The 21,163-nt window shown below is 36.7% G+C and overlaps 1 protein-coding gene and 1 non-coding gene across 2 annotated transcripts; both read left to right on the plus strand.

Annotated features, from left to right (window-relative positions):
* Positions 1-13,199: 13,199 nt before the first annotated feature.
* LOC103322162 (uncharacterized) lies at positions 13,200-18,897 on the plus strand. Its single transcript, XM_008224049.2, is given in 9 exon segments — positions 13,200-13,296; positions 13,396-13,608; positions 13,962-14,001; positions 16,860-17,042; positions 17,715-17,738; positions 17,740-17,769; positions 18,133-18,234; positions 18,334-18,362; positions 18,516-18,897. Coding segments are annotated over 9 exon segments (765 nt in total). The 5' UTR covers positions 13,200-13,279; the 3' UTR covers positions 18,643-18,897.
* On the plus strand, positions 14,918-15,002 carry LOC148919903 (small nucleolar RNA R44/J54/Z268 family). The gene has a single exon (XR_016124853.1). It is a non-coding gene; the product is annotated as a small nucleolar RNA R44/J54/Z268 family (small nucleolar RNA).
* Positions 18,898-21,163: the final 2,266 nt, after the last annotated feature.

Here is a 21,163-nt window from a genome sequence, read left to right on the forward strand (position 1 = left end):
GGGGAAAGGGCTAAAGCTTGGGTTTTTACAATCCAAAATTTGATGGAAGAGGGTGGTACACTAGTACTGAAGAGAAATGACTTTATTTTGATGGAGGATAGTGAGAAAGACTTACTGAAATAGAAAAGAATATTAGAATGGTTTTGCAGCTTGAGAGTTGGGAAGAGGAAAACACAGGTTTCAAACCATAATAAATAAATAAAAAGAAGAGTTGCAGCGTGAGAGTTGGGAAGAGGAAAATAAATTAAATTAGGGCATCTACTCTCTAAGTCGTAGAATTTGTTGATAATTAATATTCAATTCAATTTTTGTTTTGGTACCTTGCATGTGGTGTTGTGGGGTGATATTTAATATTTCATTTTTATTTTCATGTTTTAGTTAATTTAATGGGTTGACTTGGAAAAATTTAGAGGTCCCTAAATTTTAGAAGCCCTGTGCGGTCGCACACCCCTCACATCCCATGGGCCGCCTCTGGCTCCATGTTGGGATTATAAACATCTGGACTACATATACAGTCAAGAAACTGTTGGCTTGCATCTGACCCACCTGGTAATTGTAGGATCTGAGGACAAAGTGAGTACTGTTTTGAGTAAATTATTGTCATGCACACAACCCAGCATACAGCTAAAATTCTAATCTTTCATAGGCTCCACTCATGTCCTAAGAAAAGAAAAGTATTTTTTTTTCTTTTAAAAGGGTAGAGTCAAAACTCGATTAACAATAACATACAGGTAATTTACACACAAAACACCATACAAAATTGATGGCTTTGTAACTTTTTTTTTTCTTTCTTTTTTTGGTAAAATGAGAAGTTATTTATTTATTTATTTATTGTAAATTATGAACTGGCTACGTTGGATACTTGCAGACTTGCAGGAGATACAGTTTGCTGTTTTAGAAGTTAGGCCCAGAAAAAGGGAATGCAAATTCCCTTCTGGTCTTGAAACATCCACGACTTCACATAGATTGGCTTTGGCTCTTTCAGGTAAAAGAGTAGGCCGTCATGCAAGCACATTGAGGACGCAATTGAATATTAGGAAGCAGTTGTTCGGTACGCAGATTGGAGAGGAAGGAAAAATGATAAAATAAATGCTAATCAGTATATTAGGACATATTGATCGGGATTTGCTAGATTTGGTTTTCTAGGTCTTCATGTTTAAGATAAAACAAAGTAGGTGTCTTATTGGGGGACAGACCGCCCTTGAAATGGGCAGGGGAAGAGGAGCAAAGAAAGGGTGGGGAGGGATATTATAGCAGAGGAGGAAGAGTGAGATCGCTCTCCACTTTCCCCATCATATATTTATCAATTGTTTGACCAACCTCCATTTATTCTAATGACCAAGTCAATGACAGCACAGTGAGCTATTTACCTATATCAATATCATGCACATTATATATGCAAAATTGAAGATGTTTCCAGCTCTCGATGTAGTGATACTTCTCTTTCTAATGTTAAAAGTGATCTGTAAAAGGTTTATTAACTCAAATGCTTAAGAGTAATTTAGAATTTAGAATTTATAATATAGTGATATTTCTCTTTCTAATCCTAAATTAATTACTCATACATCCGAGATCCTGTGTTCCAACTTCGAATCCCCACTCCAACCAAAGAATAAAGCCAACCCACATAATTAATTTCATGCAAACAAAATTTGGCATGAGCAAGAGCAACATTTTTCTTTTGTTGAATTTTGTTTGACATTACAACTAAGAGTACATCGATCTCTGATCACTTCATTTCAAAGCAAAGAGATTGTCAAATATGTATCATATCATTGCATGTGATTCCAAAAAGTAAACACAATTTCACCTTTTCCAAGTTCTTAATATAAACCAAGCTCTACCTTTTCCACCAGAGATATTTAATTGTATTGTTTTATTATAAGTTAATGAAGGAAGATTCGATTTGAGGCAGGCCATAATTGTATAAGTGTTGCTTAAGCACTAATAAAAACATGTTTGTCGGCTGTTTACTGTAGCAAATACGCGCCATTGACTCAAAAGCTTACCGAAAAACCTTATCGTTTAGCAAGTTGGGACTAAGTTAATGGGGCAGAACATGTAGCCTAATCCTTGTTTAACTTATAATCCTTGTTTAATCTTGATGTGGAATTATTACAAAAACCTTATCATATGCCTGAAGGCAAGAGGGCCGGCCTCAAGTCCTTCCTGCATCACAACATTATTTTTCAATCTTGCGTCAATGAGTGGTTTGACATAATTTTACTCGCAATATCTTAAGCGCGGGACATTGACGCAAAGCAGCAGATCCAAGACCACGCAGTAGGGCTCTCATTAAGCCATTATTAAAAACCTCCAAGTTGGAGATTACATCATATTAATAATTAATTAATATATGCATAATATATGTCAAAATAATTTATAATTTTTTTTGGGCCAGAACATGAGTAAGTTAAAAAAACACCCATCCATGGAAATGGATCACATGAGATCAGGGCGGCCCATCCCATATATTAATGGGCGGGACGGTGATGGTCAATGCAGTCCTCTTTGACATTCAAACATTTTTGGGGGAATATGTCACACTTCCATTAATGAAAATAAAATTCAATATTTTTTGCGCATCATAATTCAAGAGATGGATTTATAATTAAAAGGTGATACAATCATGCATATATAGGGTCGTAGGGTTGCATAATTTTGTACATAATGTCACACGCACATATGTTCAAAAGCCCGCATGAGCTTGAATTTGGTTCGTTTGGATGAAGAAAAATAACTCGGAATTTAACTAAGAATCAGGAATTTAAGAGGAGAAATTGACAATTCCCTTATTTGGCAATACATATTTATTAAATGACAAGCAAAAAAAATAGTGGAAATTGGGCCATCAAATTTTAGAGTTTAATTTCCACCTAAATGGACGTCATTTCACAATTTTCATAGTGTCATTTACAAAATTCGATATAAATAAATCCAAACACTGAAATTTTCAATTGCCAAAAATCGAAATGATGGAAATATAAATTCGTCATTTTAGAATTCTATATAATTTTCAATTCCTTTATTCAAACAAATGGTTAAATTCTCTTTTGTGAGTGCATATTTCTTTGTACTTGAGTTCAATCCCTCTTCTCATACATTAAAGTAGTGTATTATCACTTGTCAAATAACAAAAGGTCTTTTTTTCTAAGAGTGGAAGTGGCGCATTGGCCATGGGACTGGAAGCCCTTTCATTGGGATGAAAGGGTGACCAATAAAGCTAAAGTATTAGTTGATTGGCTTTCTACTTGCATGGCCATGGGATTGAAATATAAAATATTTGCTTTGAGATTGGCCGTGGGATTTCCTTTATGCTAAAATATTAAAAATAACGTTGGATTGATTCTTTAAAGCCCCTTTTTCGCCACCATATTTGCATTCTATGGGAAAAGATATAGTAAGTTTTTCTCATTATGTTTTCAGAAAAACAAAAAAAAACAAAAACAAAAAGGATTAGGAAAAATCTCAATTGGGTTCCTTTTTTGGGGTCAAACAATTGGTTTTGGTTGACTCGTATGGATGTACTTCATGGGTCCAAACCTTTATTCTAATGTAGCCCACAATTGGTTTTGGTTGACTCGTATGGATGTACTTCATGGGTCCAAACCTTTATTCTAATGTAGCCCACAATTGGTTTCAAACAGGAAGCCAACTCTGATAGCCCACCAGCACACAAACCCTACACAACAACACTCACGACCCAAATCCAAAACAATACATGTAAGACTCACAGTTCACAAGGCTTTTTGAACTTCCACATAAATCTAAAAATCCATAATCAAACAATGTGATCCGTGACATATGTTAATAATTGAAAAATATAAATATCACCATATCAAGAGCTAGATAGTTGATAGTTTTATTTGACCATACTTTGATGAAAGCTTGGGACATGCAACCTTCGTTTTATTTGATGTGTGACATAATTTAGAGTAATAATGCGACACAATCTTACATCAATTCATTATCATGGATGTGGAGTAGAGGATAATGATCAGCCAGTACAATTGTCCATGCACCCGTTGTTATAATCGATGCATTCATTATAGCAATTTTCCTCCGCATCTGGTGCTTGGCTTTTGTCGGAACACCAATCCATGCATGAAGTCATTTCTTGGAAGCAAACTGTGAGGCATTGCCCCAAGGCCTCTTGACCATGGACAACTTCTTGTGCTGCAGGCCATGCTAGCAAGAGCATCGGCACAAGGGCAACTATGAGAGCATCTCCACCCACAAGGGCTAAGTCTAAGGAAATGGCAAGCAAGGGCTGCCACTATTCACGTGAATAGTGTCAGCCTTTGCATTTGTGGTTCCACCCACAAGGGCAAAGTCTAGGGCAAGGCAATTACTATTCATCGTACTTTATTTCTTATTTTTTTATACTTTAAACTATTAATTTTGATAATCTTTTGTAATTAAATTTTCGGATAAGATTTTCACCCTCTAAAATTGTACCACTTGTCCCATGTCAGATACGATTTTCAGATATTGAAAAAAAAAATTATAATATCAGATTTCAGATAAAATTTTCAGATATTTTTAAAAAATTATAATCTCATATTTCAGATAAGATTTTCACCATCTACAATTGTGCCACGTGTCAAATGTCAGATAAGATTTTCAGATATTTTTAAAAAATTATAATCTCATATTTTAGATAAGATTTTCATCCTCTAAAATTGTGCCACGTGTCATCTTTATCTTTTAAATCCCTCTATAAAACTACACCATCAACTCATACCTCTCACACCATCTCTTATCTATTCCTTCATTTCTCAGATTTTAGAAAACACATTCTACTCTCAATGTCAAACTTGTCGAGGGTGTTGGAGAGGCAACAGAAACAAAGAGAAGAAATCCGGTCTAGACGTGCTCAAGAAGATTGGGACGCCGATGAAGAAGAGGAATAACTGCTTGCAGCAGCGGTGTGTATGATGGATCAATCAAGGCAACACCGTCGTCGTCGTGCCCCGAATGTGGACAGACGTAGGGAGTCTCGGGGTAAGAATCTCATGGAGGATTATTTTATCCCAAATTCGTTATATCCTGCTTCTAAGTTTCGAGAAAGATATAGAATGCAACCATATTTGTTCCAAAAAATCATGCATGATATTTGTAATTACGACACATACTTCATTCAAAAGCATGATGCTGTTGGAGCTTTAGGTCTTATCCCGGAGCAAAAACTTACAGCTGCTTTGCGGATGCTTGCTTATGGGGCATCTGCAGAGCAGGTGGATGAGATTGCAAGGATGAGAAAATCTACTGTCCTAGAGTGCTTGGTGAGATTCTGTGATGCAGTGGAAAATTTGTACACGAGGGAGTACCTTCGCAAACCCACGCCAAGAGACCTGCAACGGCTTCTACAAAAAGGCGAGGCTCAAGGTTTCCCAAGAATGATTGGAAGCATCGATTGCATGCACTGACAGTGGAAGAACTATCCTACTGCTTGGCAAGGGGAGTACGGGAATCGAAAGGGCCAAAAAAGTATAATTTTGGAGGCCGTAGCTTCATTCGATTGTTGGGTTTGGCATGCCTTCTTCGGGGTTGCCGGATCTCAGAATGACCTCAATGTCCTTGGTCAATCCCCGGTGTTCGACGAGGTATTGCGAGGTCATTCCCCCCAGGTCACGTACCAAATCAACAATAACCGTTTACTCTGGTGCGTACTACCTTGCCGACGGAATTTATCCTAGGTGGACGACATTCGTGAAAACAATTCCGAATCCCCAATCCGAGAAGGAAAGAAACTTTGCTTCCTTTCAAGAAGGTTACAGGAAAGACGTGAAGAGGTGTTTCGGTATCTTGCAAGCTCGTTGGGAAATTATTAGAGGTGCTGCTCGGATGCTAGATGAAGAGGTGCTGCTCGGATGCTAGATGAAGAGGTGTTGCGGAGTATTATGATGACTTGCATCATCCTTCACAACATGATTCTGGAGGATGAGTATGACTATGATGCTCAAGAGGTGTTTGAACCCGATCCAATGAACACATCGTTGACAAGAATATATGAAAGGCCGATTGAACCAAATGGACTACCACTGGAGCCCGAACCCTTACTTCGGGATGGTCAATTCAACAACCCCATGATTGATCGGTATCAAGAAATGCAATCTTCATATGTTCACGAGATACGTCAAGGTGACTTGGTCGAGCACTTGTGGGAGATGAAAGACAATCACAATGGATGAAGTCAAGATTAGTGCTTTGTTTGGAATTATGCTTTGTTTTTAATTATGCTTTATTTTGTGTATGGTTTTTTTTTGGAATTATGCTTTTTATTATTATGCTTTTATGTATGGTTTGTTTTGTGTGTTGTTTGCAATAAATGAAGGTTTTTTTTAATTAATATTTGTTTTGATGCTCAAATGTTTTTAATAAATAGTCATTTTATTTAATGTTTTTTTATTGAATAAAAAGGAAACAATACAACAAATTAAAGGATAATACAACAATACAACATATGGCAAAGATGTTTCAATACAACCTAATGGTTTTCATCATTTAACCAATCCGTATTGCTAGGTCCGTCGTCATGGAAAAGTTTTTTTCTCATCACATCTCTTCGTCGTAGCGTCCAATAGGCCTTTGTTTCGGGAGACATATGGCTCGTATCCATGGCCATGATTTTCATCTCTCTATCCTCTATGTCTTTTTCTTGTGCCATTTGTTGTTGCAGAACAAATGCTTCCTCTCGTGCCATGTCCATTTCATCTCTTTTCAAGTCTCTCTCCATTCTTAGTGAGGTGCTCTTAGCTATTTGCTCCAATAATTGTACACATTCATTGGTCGAAGTGCCCCCTCTCTTGGCCTTTGCCGCCTTTCTCCCAATAGGTCTTGGCGGACGTGGCACAAATGGTGACTCCGTTTCCATTGGGGAGTCCAATGAAGAATCGGTTGATGGAGAATCGTGGAGTGGCGTCTCATTCATCACAACCGGTGGACCGGTGGGAATAATTTTGAATCTCGAACAATCCTTCACAATTTCCCAACAATGAAAATGCACGAAACTTTTTTTGCCTTGCCCCATGGCACCGAACCACATTTGTACTTGTATCATCTATTAAAAATAAATAATTGGAAGTGCAAGAAACAAAAATTATTATGCAAGAAAATATAAACTATTTTGAAATGCAAAAATAAAATTGATTATGCAAGAAAATATAGACAAATTAAAGGTGCACCAAGAAAAAAATTATGCAAGAAAAACAAATAGAATATGCAATAAAAAAAGTGACATTGAATTGATTAAAATGGCAATTATAAATATTTTACCTCATCGGTCAAATTTTGACCGCTTTGAATGTTCGCCTTTGCTTTTGTCAAGGCATTTCTCCATTTTCCTAACTCTTTATTCAGAAGTTTCCATCTACTAGACAACGCCATTTCGGTCCGAATAGAACCCGATCTTTGACAAAATTCTCCATGACTTTTGCTCCACATGTGATGAAACTTCATCTCATTGCCCGTGATGGGGTCATGACTAATGTTCACCCAAGATTGACACAACGCAATATCTTCATTCGTTGACCACGAGCCTTCGACTTCAATAGAAGATGTCATTCGTTTTTTTTATACAAATGAAAAGTAGTAGAAAAATGTGAGTGGAGAGTAAAAAATGGAAGGAGAAGAGTTTGTGTGGAGAATTGGTGTGGAAGTGAAAATGTGAGTGGAGATAAAAAATATTGGAAGGAGAAAAGTTTGTATGAAGAATTGGTGTGGAAAGTGAATAATGTGAGTAAAGAGTAAAAAATATTGGATGGAGAAGAAATTGTATGAAGATTTAGTGTGGAAAGTAAATAAAATTGTTAGGTATATGTAGAGAAAAAATACAGAATTTTTGGGTATTTTTTAAAAAATTTCAGAATTTTTCGATTTTTTGCAATTTTTAGCCAAAAAGCGAGGACCGTCGGATTTCTGGAAAAAGCCATCCGAGAGTCCCGTCATGTGGCAAACGCCCATTGAGGCTGTCGGTGGTGGCGTCGGCCAGCGACGGAAGTCAAATTTTTACCGCCAGCGTCACCAAACTCGGGCCACCAGCAAGACTTGCCCTTGGGCTTCCTCGGGCTCGTGGGACCCACCACAAAACCACGGGCCTGCTGGAGCTTCCTCGGGCTCTCTCTGGCAGCCTTTCACCCAGTTTGGGTTGGGCGCTGGAGATGCTCTAAAAGGCACACTCGACCTCACTGACAAACGCATTAATATGCAAACTAAAAAGTAGCATAAACCTTGTTGGTTGAAAGGTCCTTTTCTATATATAATGTAAAACATTTGATTTTTTTGGCGTGTCTATATAACCCAGAAAGGTCACGCATCCATGCGGGTATTGTTAGCCAAATTAAAGCATTTTCTTTGGAGGTGGTTGCATGATTACATCACATCCCAAGCGCATGAGACTAGTTATTCCAGCCTACGATATGTACATGACATGCAAATCCGCAAACCATCATAAAGGATGAATACGTGCAACATATATAAGTTAGGTCAGTTTATCAAGGTAGTGTACTTACTTGATGACACGAGTACATACACTACTTTTAGAGCATTTCCACCAGTTAGCCCCTTGCTATGACAAGAGGAGCCCTAGGATAGCTACTATTCACTTGAATAGTGGCTGCCCTAACCCTCCCAGCAAAGTGTTTTTCCAGCAGTTTAGGCTTGTCATGACAAATACTATTCATTTTTTTGTTTTTTTACAACTTTGTTTACTTAAACAATTAATTTGAATAATATTTTCGGATAAGATTTTTGGGTTCCTACGTATCAATACTATTCATATCGGATAAGATTTTCGGTTTCAAATTTCAAATACATTTCAAAATTCAAATTTCAGATAAATTCAAAATGTCAAATTTAAGATACATTTCGAAATTCAAATTTCAGATAAATTTCAAATTTCAAAATTCTGATAAGATTTTCACCCTCTAAGATTGCGCCACGTGTCATATCTATCTGTCTAAATTTTTCTATAAAACTAAAGGTTCAGCTCATACCTCATACACTAGATCTTCTTTACATTTCCATTTCTCATATTTTAGATTTCATTCTCCATTTTCAATGGCAGATATGCAAGAGGTTTTGGAGAGGCAAGAGCGATAAAGGAGAGAAAGAATGTGTCGACGAGCTGCAAGCAAAAGGAAGCAGAGAGAACTAGATGAGCAACTTGGCATGGCCGTTGCTTTGCTGGAGGAAGAAAACCAGAGCTGCCGTGGTTCACGAGAAGACTGTGCCCCGAATGTGAACAAATATAGACATTCTTGGAGTAAGAATCTTCTAGAAGATTATTTTATCCCACATTCTCTGTACTCTGATGTTCATTTTCGAGCGAGATATAGAATGCAACCTCATTTGTTCAATAAAGTCATGCATAATATTTGTAATTATGATGAATACTTTGTTCAAAAGAAAAATTGTGCTGGAAATTTGGTGCTTCTTCCCGAGCAAAAGTTCACAGCTGTGATATGAATGTTGGCGTATGGGTCATCTGCTGATCAGGTGGATGAGATTGCCAGGATGGGGAAGTCCACTATTTTGGAGAGCTTGGTGCAATTTTGTGATGCAGTGAAAACTCACACCAGAGACTACTGCGTAGACCTACCCACGAGGACTGCAACGGCTTCTACAAAAAGTGAGTCTCGTGGGTTTCCTAGAATGATTGATAGCATTGACTGCATGCACTGGCAATGGAAAAATTGTCCAACTGCTTGGCAAGGGGATTATGGCAATCGGAAAGGGCAGAAAAGCATCATCCTCGAAGACTGGTTTTAATACATAGGTTTGGCACGCCTTCTTTGGAGTTGTCTGCTCTCAAAACGATTTGAATGTCATGGGTCAATCTTCGGTGTTCAATGATGTTCTAAAAGATGAAGGCCCAAATATCACATATCAAATCAATAATACCGTCAACCAAAACGGGTATTATCTAGCTAATGGTATCTACTTGAGGTGGACAACATTTCTGAAATCAATTCCACATCCCCGATCCCATAAGGAAATTTTTTTTGCTACCTATTAAGAGGGGTACATAAAAGATGTGGAGAGGTGCTTTGGTATCCTTCAATCCCAGTGGGCTATTATTAGGGGCGCGGCACGTCTATTTGACGAGAATGTGCTTATGAGTATAATGATGACTTGTATCATCCTCCACAACATGATTATGGAAGATGAGTATGATCACAATGCTGATGAAGTGTATGAACCAGATCCCATGAAGACGGCCTTAACACGAATTTATGAAAAACCCATGGAGCCAAACGAAGAACCAGTGTAGCATGATCCGTTGGTTAGAGACGGTAGTTTCATACCTCGTATGATTGAGCGCTACATGGAGATGCAATCGTCGTATATTCATGAACACCATCAAGTTGACTTGATGGAGCATTTGTGGGCGGTGAAAGGCAATGAAGGTGAATGAAGTGAAGTGAAGATGTTTTTTTAATGTATTATGTTTATGTTGTATTTTTAGTTATGCTTTGTTGTTTTTTTATGCTTTAGTTGTGGTTTGTTTATTTTTTATGCTTTGGTTATGGTTTGCTTTTTATGTATGGAATGTTTTGAATAAAAAAGAATTTTGTTGAATATTTTCTTTATTCACTAAAAGAAAACCAATACAACTCATAAAATAAAATACATGAAACTAATTTTTCAAACAAAATAAAAAATACAATGAAATGAAAAGCAAGCAAACTAACTTAATGGTACAATGAAATGAAAGGCAAGCAAACTAACTTAATGGTTTTGATCATTTAACCAATCCGTGTTGCTAGGTCCATCATCACAAAAAAGTCTTCGTCTCATAACATCCTTTTGTTCTAGCTTCCAAAATTGTTTTGTTTCAGGGGACATATGGCTTGTATCCATGGCCATTGTTTCCCGATCCTTTTTTTCAATCTTTTCTTGGCGTACATACTCCCTTTCTTTTGCATATTCTACTTCAATTGCCCTATCGTGCTCTTGTTGTTTCATGTCCATTTCAATTCTCATGGCTTGCATCTGTGAAAGTTCCTCCAAAAATTTAGATGCATTCTTGGTAGAATTACTCCCTCTCTTTACCTTCGCCGCCTTCCTCCCAATAGGCCTTGGAATATTTTCGATAGGTGAGTCTTGACTCGTTGAGGAATCCGTAGGTGAATCTGATGCCGGTGTCTCATGGAGTGGCGTCTCGTTCAAGACTATCATCTGACCCGTTGGAATAATTTAGAATCTCTTACAATTCTTCACCACCTCCCAACATAGGGTATGGTTGAAACTTTTTTGCTTTGCCCAATAGCACCAAACCACATTTGTGCTTGCATAATCTATAAAAAAAATTTGGAAATGCAAGAAACTTTAAAAAATATTGGCAACGCAATAAGTATATAAAAAAAAAACAATGGAAATGCAAGAAACTTTAAAAAATATTGGCAATACAACAAGTATTAAAAAAAAATGGAAATGCAAGAAACTTTAACAATTTATTAGAAATGCAAAACAAAATATAAATATTGCAAGAAACATTCATATTAATATTGGAAATACAAGAAATATTAACAAAATATATAAATTGTAAGAAACATTTAAATAAAAATTAATATGACATAGAAATTAATAAAACGAAAATTACAAATAATTTACCTCATTGCTAAGGTTTTCCCCACTTCTATGGTTGTTCATCGCTTTTGCCAAGGCATCTCTCCATTTCGCCAACTTTTTACTAAGAATTTTCCACATACTAGATAATGCTTGATCCGTACAGGTCGAACCAATTACCCTTTCACAAAAATCCTAATGAATTTTTTTTCACATATGACAGAATTTCATCTCATTGCCCGTTACGGGACAATGACTAATTTGGAGCCAAGACTCACACAAGCTAACATCTTCCATCATGCTCCATGCCCCTCCGGTTTCACTAGAAGAACCCATAATATGATACCAAAAAAAAAAAAAAAAAACTTGAAACTAAAAAAATATTGAGTAGAAAGTGAATAATAGTAGTATGAGAAGAAAATGTATGAGGAGTTGGTGTTAAAAGTGAAGAGTATGGGTTGGTATTTATAGAAAAAAAATTCAGTATTTTTTGGGTATTTTTTTATATTTTTTTTTATTGGGAAAAAATTAGCTTTGTTGGATTCTTTGAAAAAGGGGATCGGAGAGCCCAGAGCCACGTGGAAGAGAGCATGTTGGGGCCTTTATGAGCGGTTTTTTAAAATTATTTCCAATTTTTATTGGGAAAAAATTGGCTCTTGTTGGATTGTTGAAAAAGAGGATCGGAGAGCCGAGCCACGTGGAAGAGAGCCGTTGGGGGCACTGTAGCTTTATAAACTTTTTCCGATTTTTAATTGGGAAAAAATTGGCTGCGATTGGATTGCTGGAAAAATGGGATCGACGAGCCCAGAGCCACGTGGAAGAGAGCCGTTGGGAGCGGCGTGTCAAATTTTTAACGTTGGCACGCGCCAGCGTTAAAAATATTTAAACAGAAACACGATGTCGGCCGGCAGGTGGAGCTCGGGCCAGCCTAGTTCGCTAGGCCCCACTCCTTGCCATGACAGACTTTTGTTGTTGGAAACGCCATTTTGGGTTTGCCCCCTCTAGCCCTCCCCTTGGGCCCCTTGCTGGAAATGCTCTAAGGCAATAAAATAGTATATATATATATATATATTTTTTTTTTTAATGCTGGGAAAGTTTAATAGCATACAATAGTCTTCTTATAGTTTCCTCTTTTATATAGTTACCCTTTGTGCATTACAACTCTAATTTTTTTTTTTTTTCTCTTCTTGAGATTTTATTTTTTCAATAATGATTTGATAGTCATATTATTTTTTGAAAGTACAAACACATACAAGAAGAAAAAAACACAGCAAATGAGAACATAAAAAACAAAACTCAAAGGGAAATATGATATGTAAATTATAGGTGTGCATATATGTCTTGATTAATTTACTACTTATCCAACAAGAATCTTTGGTTATGATTCTCTCATTTATTTTTTGTTCCCTCTATGTGTATTTTTTTTAAAGAAAAATTAGATATTAGACATAATTAACTTTACTAATTAGTATTTGAGACATTGGGCATTTTTGTTTGGGTTTTAATACCTAAAAAAGAATTGTTATTTTGGATTAGGCCAAAGAGGAGGCCCAGATTCATTGGGCCTATCAAATTTATAAAGGTAAAATACATTTGTACCCTTTTTGTTTAAAACCCTTCCAAAATCAGATCTCACCATTTCTTTCTCTCTCTTAGACAGACGCAGCACAGCGACTGCCTCAGATCATGGCTTCTTAGGCCACCTGCGATGACGACTGGTAACAAGTAGGGTACAGTCTATGCTGTTATGGTTTCTAACTTTCATACGGTTAGACTTGAGCTATTTTCTACAGGTTATATATCTGATTTCTTTCAATTTAACAGACTAGTAAAGTTGCTTGAGGATATCATGGATGACATCAGAATACTGATATTCATGGATACTAAGAAAGGATGTGATCAGATCACTAGACAGCTCCGCATGAATGGTTGGCCTGCTCTCTCAATTCAAGGAGACAAAAGTCAAGTAGAAAGGGATTGGGTCCTCTCTAAGTTTAAAGCTAATGACTGCAACAGATGTTGCTGCTCATGGTCTAGGTATGGAAATAATTTCTTTTGAGTTTGTCAAAAGACTTGAAAGGAATTCTTGTTTTGTGTAAACTTAGGAAAATATCAAACCCCCACCCTGGACACCATTTCATTTTGCTCTTTCCTATGTTTTATCTTTTACGATTTTATGATATTTTATTTTATTTGCACTTCTTTGTTATTTATTAATTTTTTATTTATCTATTGAAAGATGCTATTCTTCCCAACTAACAATTTCTATTTGTTTCCCATTTGGGATGAGACCTACTCCACGAAGAAGATTACTATTTTTTGATTAATAAGGCTATTTGAAGCAGTCAATTGATACTTGGTTCAGTTTTTTCTTTTGTGTGTGTGTGTAGGATGCTTGGGTATTTCAAGGAGATCGACTCTCCTCCACCTGTGAGAGTCTCTTTCTTTTTCATTCTCTTTTAATGCATTTGCTTGTATTTGGAATTGGGGGTTTGAAAATATTGTTAATCCTTACGATTTTATAGGTTTTTATTTTTCTTTTTTGTTTGTTTGTTTGTTTGAAAAGATGGCTTGGTGTTGTTGGATCAATTTTGCTGTATAATTGCCTCTCTTTTTTTCTTTTTGATACAAGTGATTATGTTTTTGGTCAATTTTGTGAAAATCAAAATACTTGAGAAAAAAGAAGCTGCTTTGAAGAATCAAATTCAATTTCATCTAGCTACTTTGGAAATGGTTGATGCCATCACTGTCATATAATATCTTGCAATACCATTTAAGCTTCAGTTCAGTGAAATTTTATACAGGTTCTGCATTGTAGTTTTGCACAAACTACATTGCAGTTTTGGTAATTACAATTAGATTTTTGTTCTTTCCTTGGCCTTCAACCTCACCAATGTGAAGAGTAGAGGCTACCCATATGAGGAATTTGGTGGGCAAGAGGAGTAGAACTACCCAAGAGTAAGAGAACTCAAAATTGGACTTTTGGAAATTGCATTGCAATTTTCATTTAATTACAATTTGATTTTTGTTCTTTCCTTGGCCTTCAACCTCACCAATTTGAAGAGTAGAGGCTACCCAGATGAGGAATTGGATAGGCAAGAGAAGAGAGAACTACCCAGGAGCAAGGGAATTCAAAATTGGTCTTTTGGAAACTGGAAACTGCATTGCAGATTTCATTTAATTACAATTTGATTTTTGTTCTTTGCTTGGCCTTCAACCTCACCAATTTGAAGAGTAGAGGCTACCCAGATGAGGAATTGGGTGGGTAAGAGAAGAGTAGAACTATCCAAGAGCAAGGGAACTCAAAATTGGACTTTTGAAAACTGGAAACTGCATTGCGATTTTGATTACAAGTGATGATAAAGCAGACAGGGACATCTGAACTCTTGGAGGGTGATGACTCAGTCTAATTGGAATCTCTCTGATGCATTTTCAACATTTTTGCACTGCACTGGATTTTTGTGTTCTTGTGTAATTGTTTGTTTATGTTGGTTTTTGTCTTTTAAAATCATATATTTGAGTTGTGCTGGTAGGATTGTTGGTGGTAATTTGTTTTGATTGCAATGCAGAAAACAGAAACTGCATTGCAGTTTCCATTTAATTACATTTGGCTAAATTGTTTTATCATTGGATATTGGTATGATTTTTGAAGTTAATGGAAATTATACAATTGTCATCAATGAATATGTCTTTTTGACTTTGTTTAGTTGCTTGTTTTCATGATGGCTTTGCCTTTTGGTTTGTTTTTTTTGTTAGTGTGGTTGCAACTTGATTAGAAATTGCAACGCAGAAAATGGAAGGAACTTTTGTTACCTTGATATGTTTCCATTGCACGTTCCAATGTCTTTTCAATGAGCATGCTTAGTGTTACTAGTAATCCAGCTGGGCAGGCAAGTGACAAAGAACGTAGCTATAATTCTTTTTTATTAAATCAATTTGATACAACTCTAATACAAGGATTGCCACTTGCCCTTTGCTTATTTCAAATATATTTTCTCCTTTTATTTAGGCCATGTACTCATCACTCAAGTTTGGAGGTTGACGCATCTTATTCTATGATCGTTGTTCGTTGTACATAATTTGGTCTTATTTTATATAGCACAAACGTCGTTTTATATAGCACATAATTAGGTCAGGCAATGATCTAATTTAGCTGCAACTAAAGCTCACTTACTATGCATTTGTCTTGATTTGGAAATGGTTGATGCCATCACTGTCATATAATATCTTGCAATACCATTTAAGCTTCAGTTCAATGAAATTTTATACAGGTTCTGCATTGTAGTTTTGCACAAACTACATTGCAGTTTCAGAAACTGCATTGCAGTTTTGGTAATTACAATTAGATTTTTGTTCTTTCCTTGGCCTTCAACCTCACCAATGTGAAGAGTAGAGGCTACCCATATGAGGAATTTGGTGGGCAAGAGGAGTAGAACTACCTAAGAGCAAGAGAACTCAAAATTGGACTTTTGGAAACTGCATTGCAGTTTTCATTTAATTACAATTGGATTTTTGCTCTTTCCTTGGCCTTCAACCTCACCAATTTGAAGAGTATAGGCTACCCATATGAGGAATTGGGTGGGCAAGAGAAGAATAGAACTACCTAAGAGCAAGGGAACTCAAAATTGGACTTTTGGAAACTGGAAACTGCATTGCAGTTTTCATTTAATTACAATTTGATTTTTGTTCTTTCCTCGGCCTTCAACCTCACCAATTTGAAGAGTAGAGGCTACCCATATGAGGAAATGGGTGGGCAAGAGAAAAGTAGAACTACCCAAGAGCAAGGGAACTCAAAATTGGTCTTTTGGAAATTGGAAACTGCATTGCAGTTTTCATTTAGTTACAATTTGATTTTTGTTATTTCCTTAGCCTTCAACCTCACCAATTTGAAGAGTATAGGCAACCCAAATGAGGAATTTGGTGGGCAAGAACTACCCAAGAGCAAAGGAACTCAAAATTGGACTTTTGGAAACTGGAAACTGCATTGCAGTTTTCATTTAATTACAATTATTTTTGTAGATGTTTTTGTTTTTGTTTTTGTTTTTTTAAATATAATTGATATCTACATTGTATTTTTGTTGCAGTTTCTGTTTTTATTTGTAGTTTTTGTGTGAACAAGTGTTGAAATGATTTTTTTTTTAAAACCGTTGATTGTTTATATAAATACTGTATAACTGAATAAATATTACAAAATCAAGTTTGGTGTAGTGGTTTGTGAGTGAGCCTTCCTCCTTTGAGGGTCAAGGTTCAAGTCCATTCAATGACATAAAATCCTTTTTTTTTTTAAGGTGAATAAAGGGCAATGGAGTTGGTCCCTTGTAGACGGTGGCAGGCCGGTGACGGGCGGCGGTGGTGGCAGTGGTGGCGGCGGGTGGTGTTGGCGGCGAATTCGGTGGTGGCGGCGGGATTCTAGCAGTGGTGGCGGGGGCGGGATTCCGACGGTGGTGGCCGACGACAGGTGGGCGGTGGTGGTTAGCTAGATATGGACATGTGGCATAATATGCTTACCTTAGAAGGAGTGGCATTGTATGTAATTTTGATATTTTTGTAAAATTAGGTGCTGCATTTGGTCTTTGGCCTTATGCTAATTAGATGAAATTGTATTCTTATCTTCCAAATTAGTAAACTATATTGTGTTTTAAAACTAAAGCTCCCCAAATAATGAATCCGCCACGTTCATGGACTACTTCTCATAACTTGTAACTCAAAGCTATAATTTCGAACTTAGCTCCTTTGTATAAAAGAAAAAGAACTTAGCTCCTTTTTTTACTTCTGCTAAACAAAAAAAGTTTATTATTGAACACCTATTTTTTGTCTTTCAAGAGAACACCTATGAAGACGAGGTTTTAGTAATTTACTAAGCTCATAAATCAATATTTACAACAACAAAGAGCGAAGGCTGATTTGGACCATTTGGTGCAAATGTGACAATAATAAAAGTATAATACCGCAAAGGCCAAAGACGAAATATAAGACTTAGAATACACGGACGAGAATACCCCTAAATGAGGTGAAAGGCTGAGATCTGAACTTCTAAATCCAACGGCCAGAATCTTTGAACCATTCGTTTATATTCACCCTTAATTATAAACCCTAAATCCCCTCTCACCAGCCATCGTTGCGCGTACTCTCTCTCTCGCTAGAGTCTCTTCCGCGGTCGCCGTTTGCTTTTTACGATCTTCTTTATCAATCAAGATGGTAAGCCCAACAGACCTTCCTTTGTTCTGATCTGTAATTCTCTATCGTTTTCATCATTTGCGTTAGCGTAGAAGACAGCTAGCTATATATGTTTAAATACTCTTGGAACAAGAAGGCAATGGAAATATATAGGGCTAGCGAATTGTAACGCTGTTCGTTTTCTTCTGGGTCGGTCCAAAACGTTGTTTAGGGTTCAGATGCACTGTTTGCTTCCCCAGAAACTGGAAGATAACGCACTTTTCTGTTAGCCATTCATTCTGTGTTAATGAAATGAATCTCTGAAAATAGAGATAACAGAAATAAGTTAACCATTTCAGAAAATGGGTTTTGTTGTAATCGATGTTGGTTGCTGGTTGTTAACAGGTGCTTCAGAACGATATCGATTTGCTTCATCCACCAGCTGAGCTCGAGAAGAGGAAGCACAAGCTCAAGAGGCTTGTGCAGTCTCCCAACTCTTTCTTCATGGTATAAATACTAATATATTTTTGGACTACCTATTTGTTTAAATTAATTTTCATTTTATAGTGGGATAATGCTAATTTTGATTGTTTTAAACTTGCATAGGACGTCAAGTGCCAGGGGTGCTTTAACATGTAAGTTTTAGCTCCTTGTGTTGTTTTCATTGAACTATTATCACTATATATATATATATATATATATATATATATATATGCTTTGAATTTGAAATATAAGGAAGAATTTTTGTTGTTGTTTGGAGGTGAAACAATTGAAATTTGTTTTTGCAGAACCACTGTGTTCAGTCACTCGCAAACGGTTGTGGTGTGTGGTAACTGCCAGACAGTGTTGTGCCAGCCTACTGGTGGGCGTGCCAGGCTCACCGAGGGTTGCTCTTTCAGGAGGAAGGGGGACTGATGCTCTGCCCAGAACACTTTTGACTCTTATTAGTTTATCTACAAGAGAGCCTTTGAAGGTTGATTTCATGGAAGAAAAGAAATGGGTGCTGTTGTTATTGTCAAGTTATCTAGGTTTGGTTTTAAATGTTTAATTTTGTTAGGATCGTTCTGAACTTAGTATGACAGTGCTGCGTTTTGATTCTGCTTTAATTGAGTTTGCTGTTTGACATTATCAGATATCATTTACATCTTCAAATTAGATATTATTCTTGAAGTGTTTTCCTGCCCTTTCGCTTTGTTATCTATAACATGCTTGTTTACTGTCATAGGTTTTGACTTTCAGTGCTTGTGAAAATTTCATGTTCCCTGCCTGATATAATGTTCAGTTACCTCTTATGTGTCTGAAAGGATTTGAATGATCTATTTCATTCAAATTGGGTACATTTGTGCTCTTAATTTTGCTAGGCCTGTATGGTGTTTAGAATGCATATCTCTTTCAACCATTTGTGTGGAGCACGGTTGTAGGGCTGTTTCATGGTCACCAGGATTGTTTTGTTTGACTCTGTTTTCGTGGTAGTTTTATTTAGTGGTCAATGCTCGTATAGCAAATTGCACAAATTGTGCGGCGTTTAGAATGTGTATCTTTTTCAACCATTTGTATGGAGCATGGTTGTAGGGCTGTATTATGGTTATCAGGATTGTTTTGTCTGACTCTGTTTTAGTGGTATGTTTAATTAGTGGTTAAGGCTCGTGTAACAAATTGCAAGGTTATGAGTTCGTTTAATCTGAAGTTCCCAGTTAACAGGTTCAAAGGAGTGACTTTTTCTTTGCTGTTATAATGGATGTGGTTAAGTATTGGACTGGAGATACAAGTCTTCACACAGCTAGGTTTCATGCAATGTGCAAGTACCGTCTAAACGTTTCTAAATATATTTCATTTCCTTTCCTTTTGTTAGTGGTTATTCCACTGTTCCTCAACAGTTGTGGGCTATTTGCCCAAGTTCTTTAAAATTGGGACATTTTGGAAAAAGCAAAAGGAGAGAGAAAAATTTTAAAAGAAGCAAAAATGGACAAAAATGCCATTATTTATTTTTAGATTTCTAAGGAATCCAATACATTTGCATGTCTTTGATTTGAAAGTTGAGTGGTTTTTTTGTCTTTTTTGAAAAAGCTTTGGCTTTTTTCAAAAGTGAAAATTTTTTTATGTCTAAAACCTAAAAAATCTTTTTAAAATTTGCATATTTTATTTTATTTGTCTGTGGTCGATTATTGGTGTTTCAAGCCCAAGTGTGATCCTAAATAAACCCCATTAGGCCTAGTCTACGTATCCCTCTTGCTCTCGTATATTAGAACGCTTTTCCCTGGGTTTTTCTAATTTGGACGAAATGCTTTTCCCTTGGTTTGTTTCAAAACTTTCCTTTTCAACTCAGTCCAAGACATAAAAAGTAGTATCCTAATGGAGTGCCTTATCTAATAAGGGATGCCAACATCTGACATGTGGCTTGGCCTCTGGAACGATCGTAGGGTCTTTTCCACGAACAAGATAAATGTCCTCGACGTGTTGTCGTCTACCCTTGGTGTGGGGTGGGGTGTAAAAACCGCAATTCGTCAATGATCTGTGCCTGCAGTTGCACGATGTTGTTGAACACTATTTATTGTGGTGAGCTTTATGGACATTATAAGGTATTAATTAACGGTTGCCAGTTGTTCACGTATGCATAGACGAGCAATTGTGACATTACAATTGTGACATTACAATTCTCTTTCCTCAACGATCTTATCTGATATTAGTTTTATTATTAGGTTTAGAATAGATGGTCCTTTAGATGATGAGAGCGTTGACCCCCAAGTAAACGGTTTTGGCGCTTTTAGTTTGTAATGTTGTGACATTTTTATCTCAATAATTCACGCGACTAGAACTTCCAGAGGCTCCACTAAGTTCTCTGCGACAATCATGGCAAATAGACAAATCAGAAACAAGAAAGAAAAAGGAACATTTTCTTATTGGTGTATTTCTGCTGTTACACCTTAAATATGATACCTTCATTTCACAGTTTTTTTTTTTTTTTTTTTTGGGGTTATATTGGGAGGAAAGAACTCTGGGGTTTCAATCCTGGGTGTCAAGCAGGGAGAAGGGATAGGGCCACAACCACTGCGATCTTGGGTGTCAAGCAGGAAGAAGGGGAAGAGCCATAACCACTGTAATAACCCCACTCGACTAATTTAACAGATTTTCGATCAACCCAATGGCTTTGTTTTTCCAATTTAGGTACAAGTAATCGTCCGCTTTTCCAAATTTCTCAAGTTGAAATCTAAATTACATGATAACCGGTGCACGACAGTGGTGTATAATTTGAATTTGGTCGGCCAATTATTGGTGGGGTCTACCCTAACAGTATATTAAATTTTAATTGAAAATTGCAAGTACCTGAAAATCCATTGAGGTCTGAGTTTCCCCCATGCTTCTTTTTTTTTTTTTTTTAACAGCAAGGCCTGTCTTTGACTCTGCCGACAACTACTTAGGAAACACAAGCCTGAAA

Source organism: Prunus mume, linkage group LG2, assembly GCF_029339155.1.
Source record: "Prunus mume cultivar Tortuosa linkage group LG2, ASM2933915v1, whole genome shotgun sequence".
Classification (NCBI taxonomy): Eukaryota; Viridiplantae; Streptophyta; class Magnoliopsida; order Rosales; family Rosaceae; genus Prunus; species Prunus mume.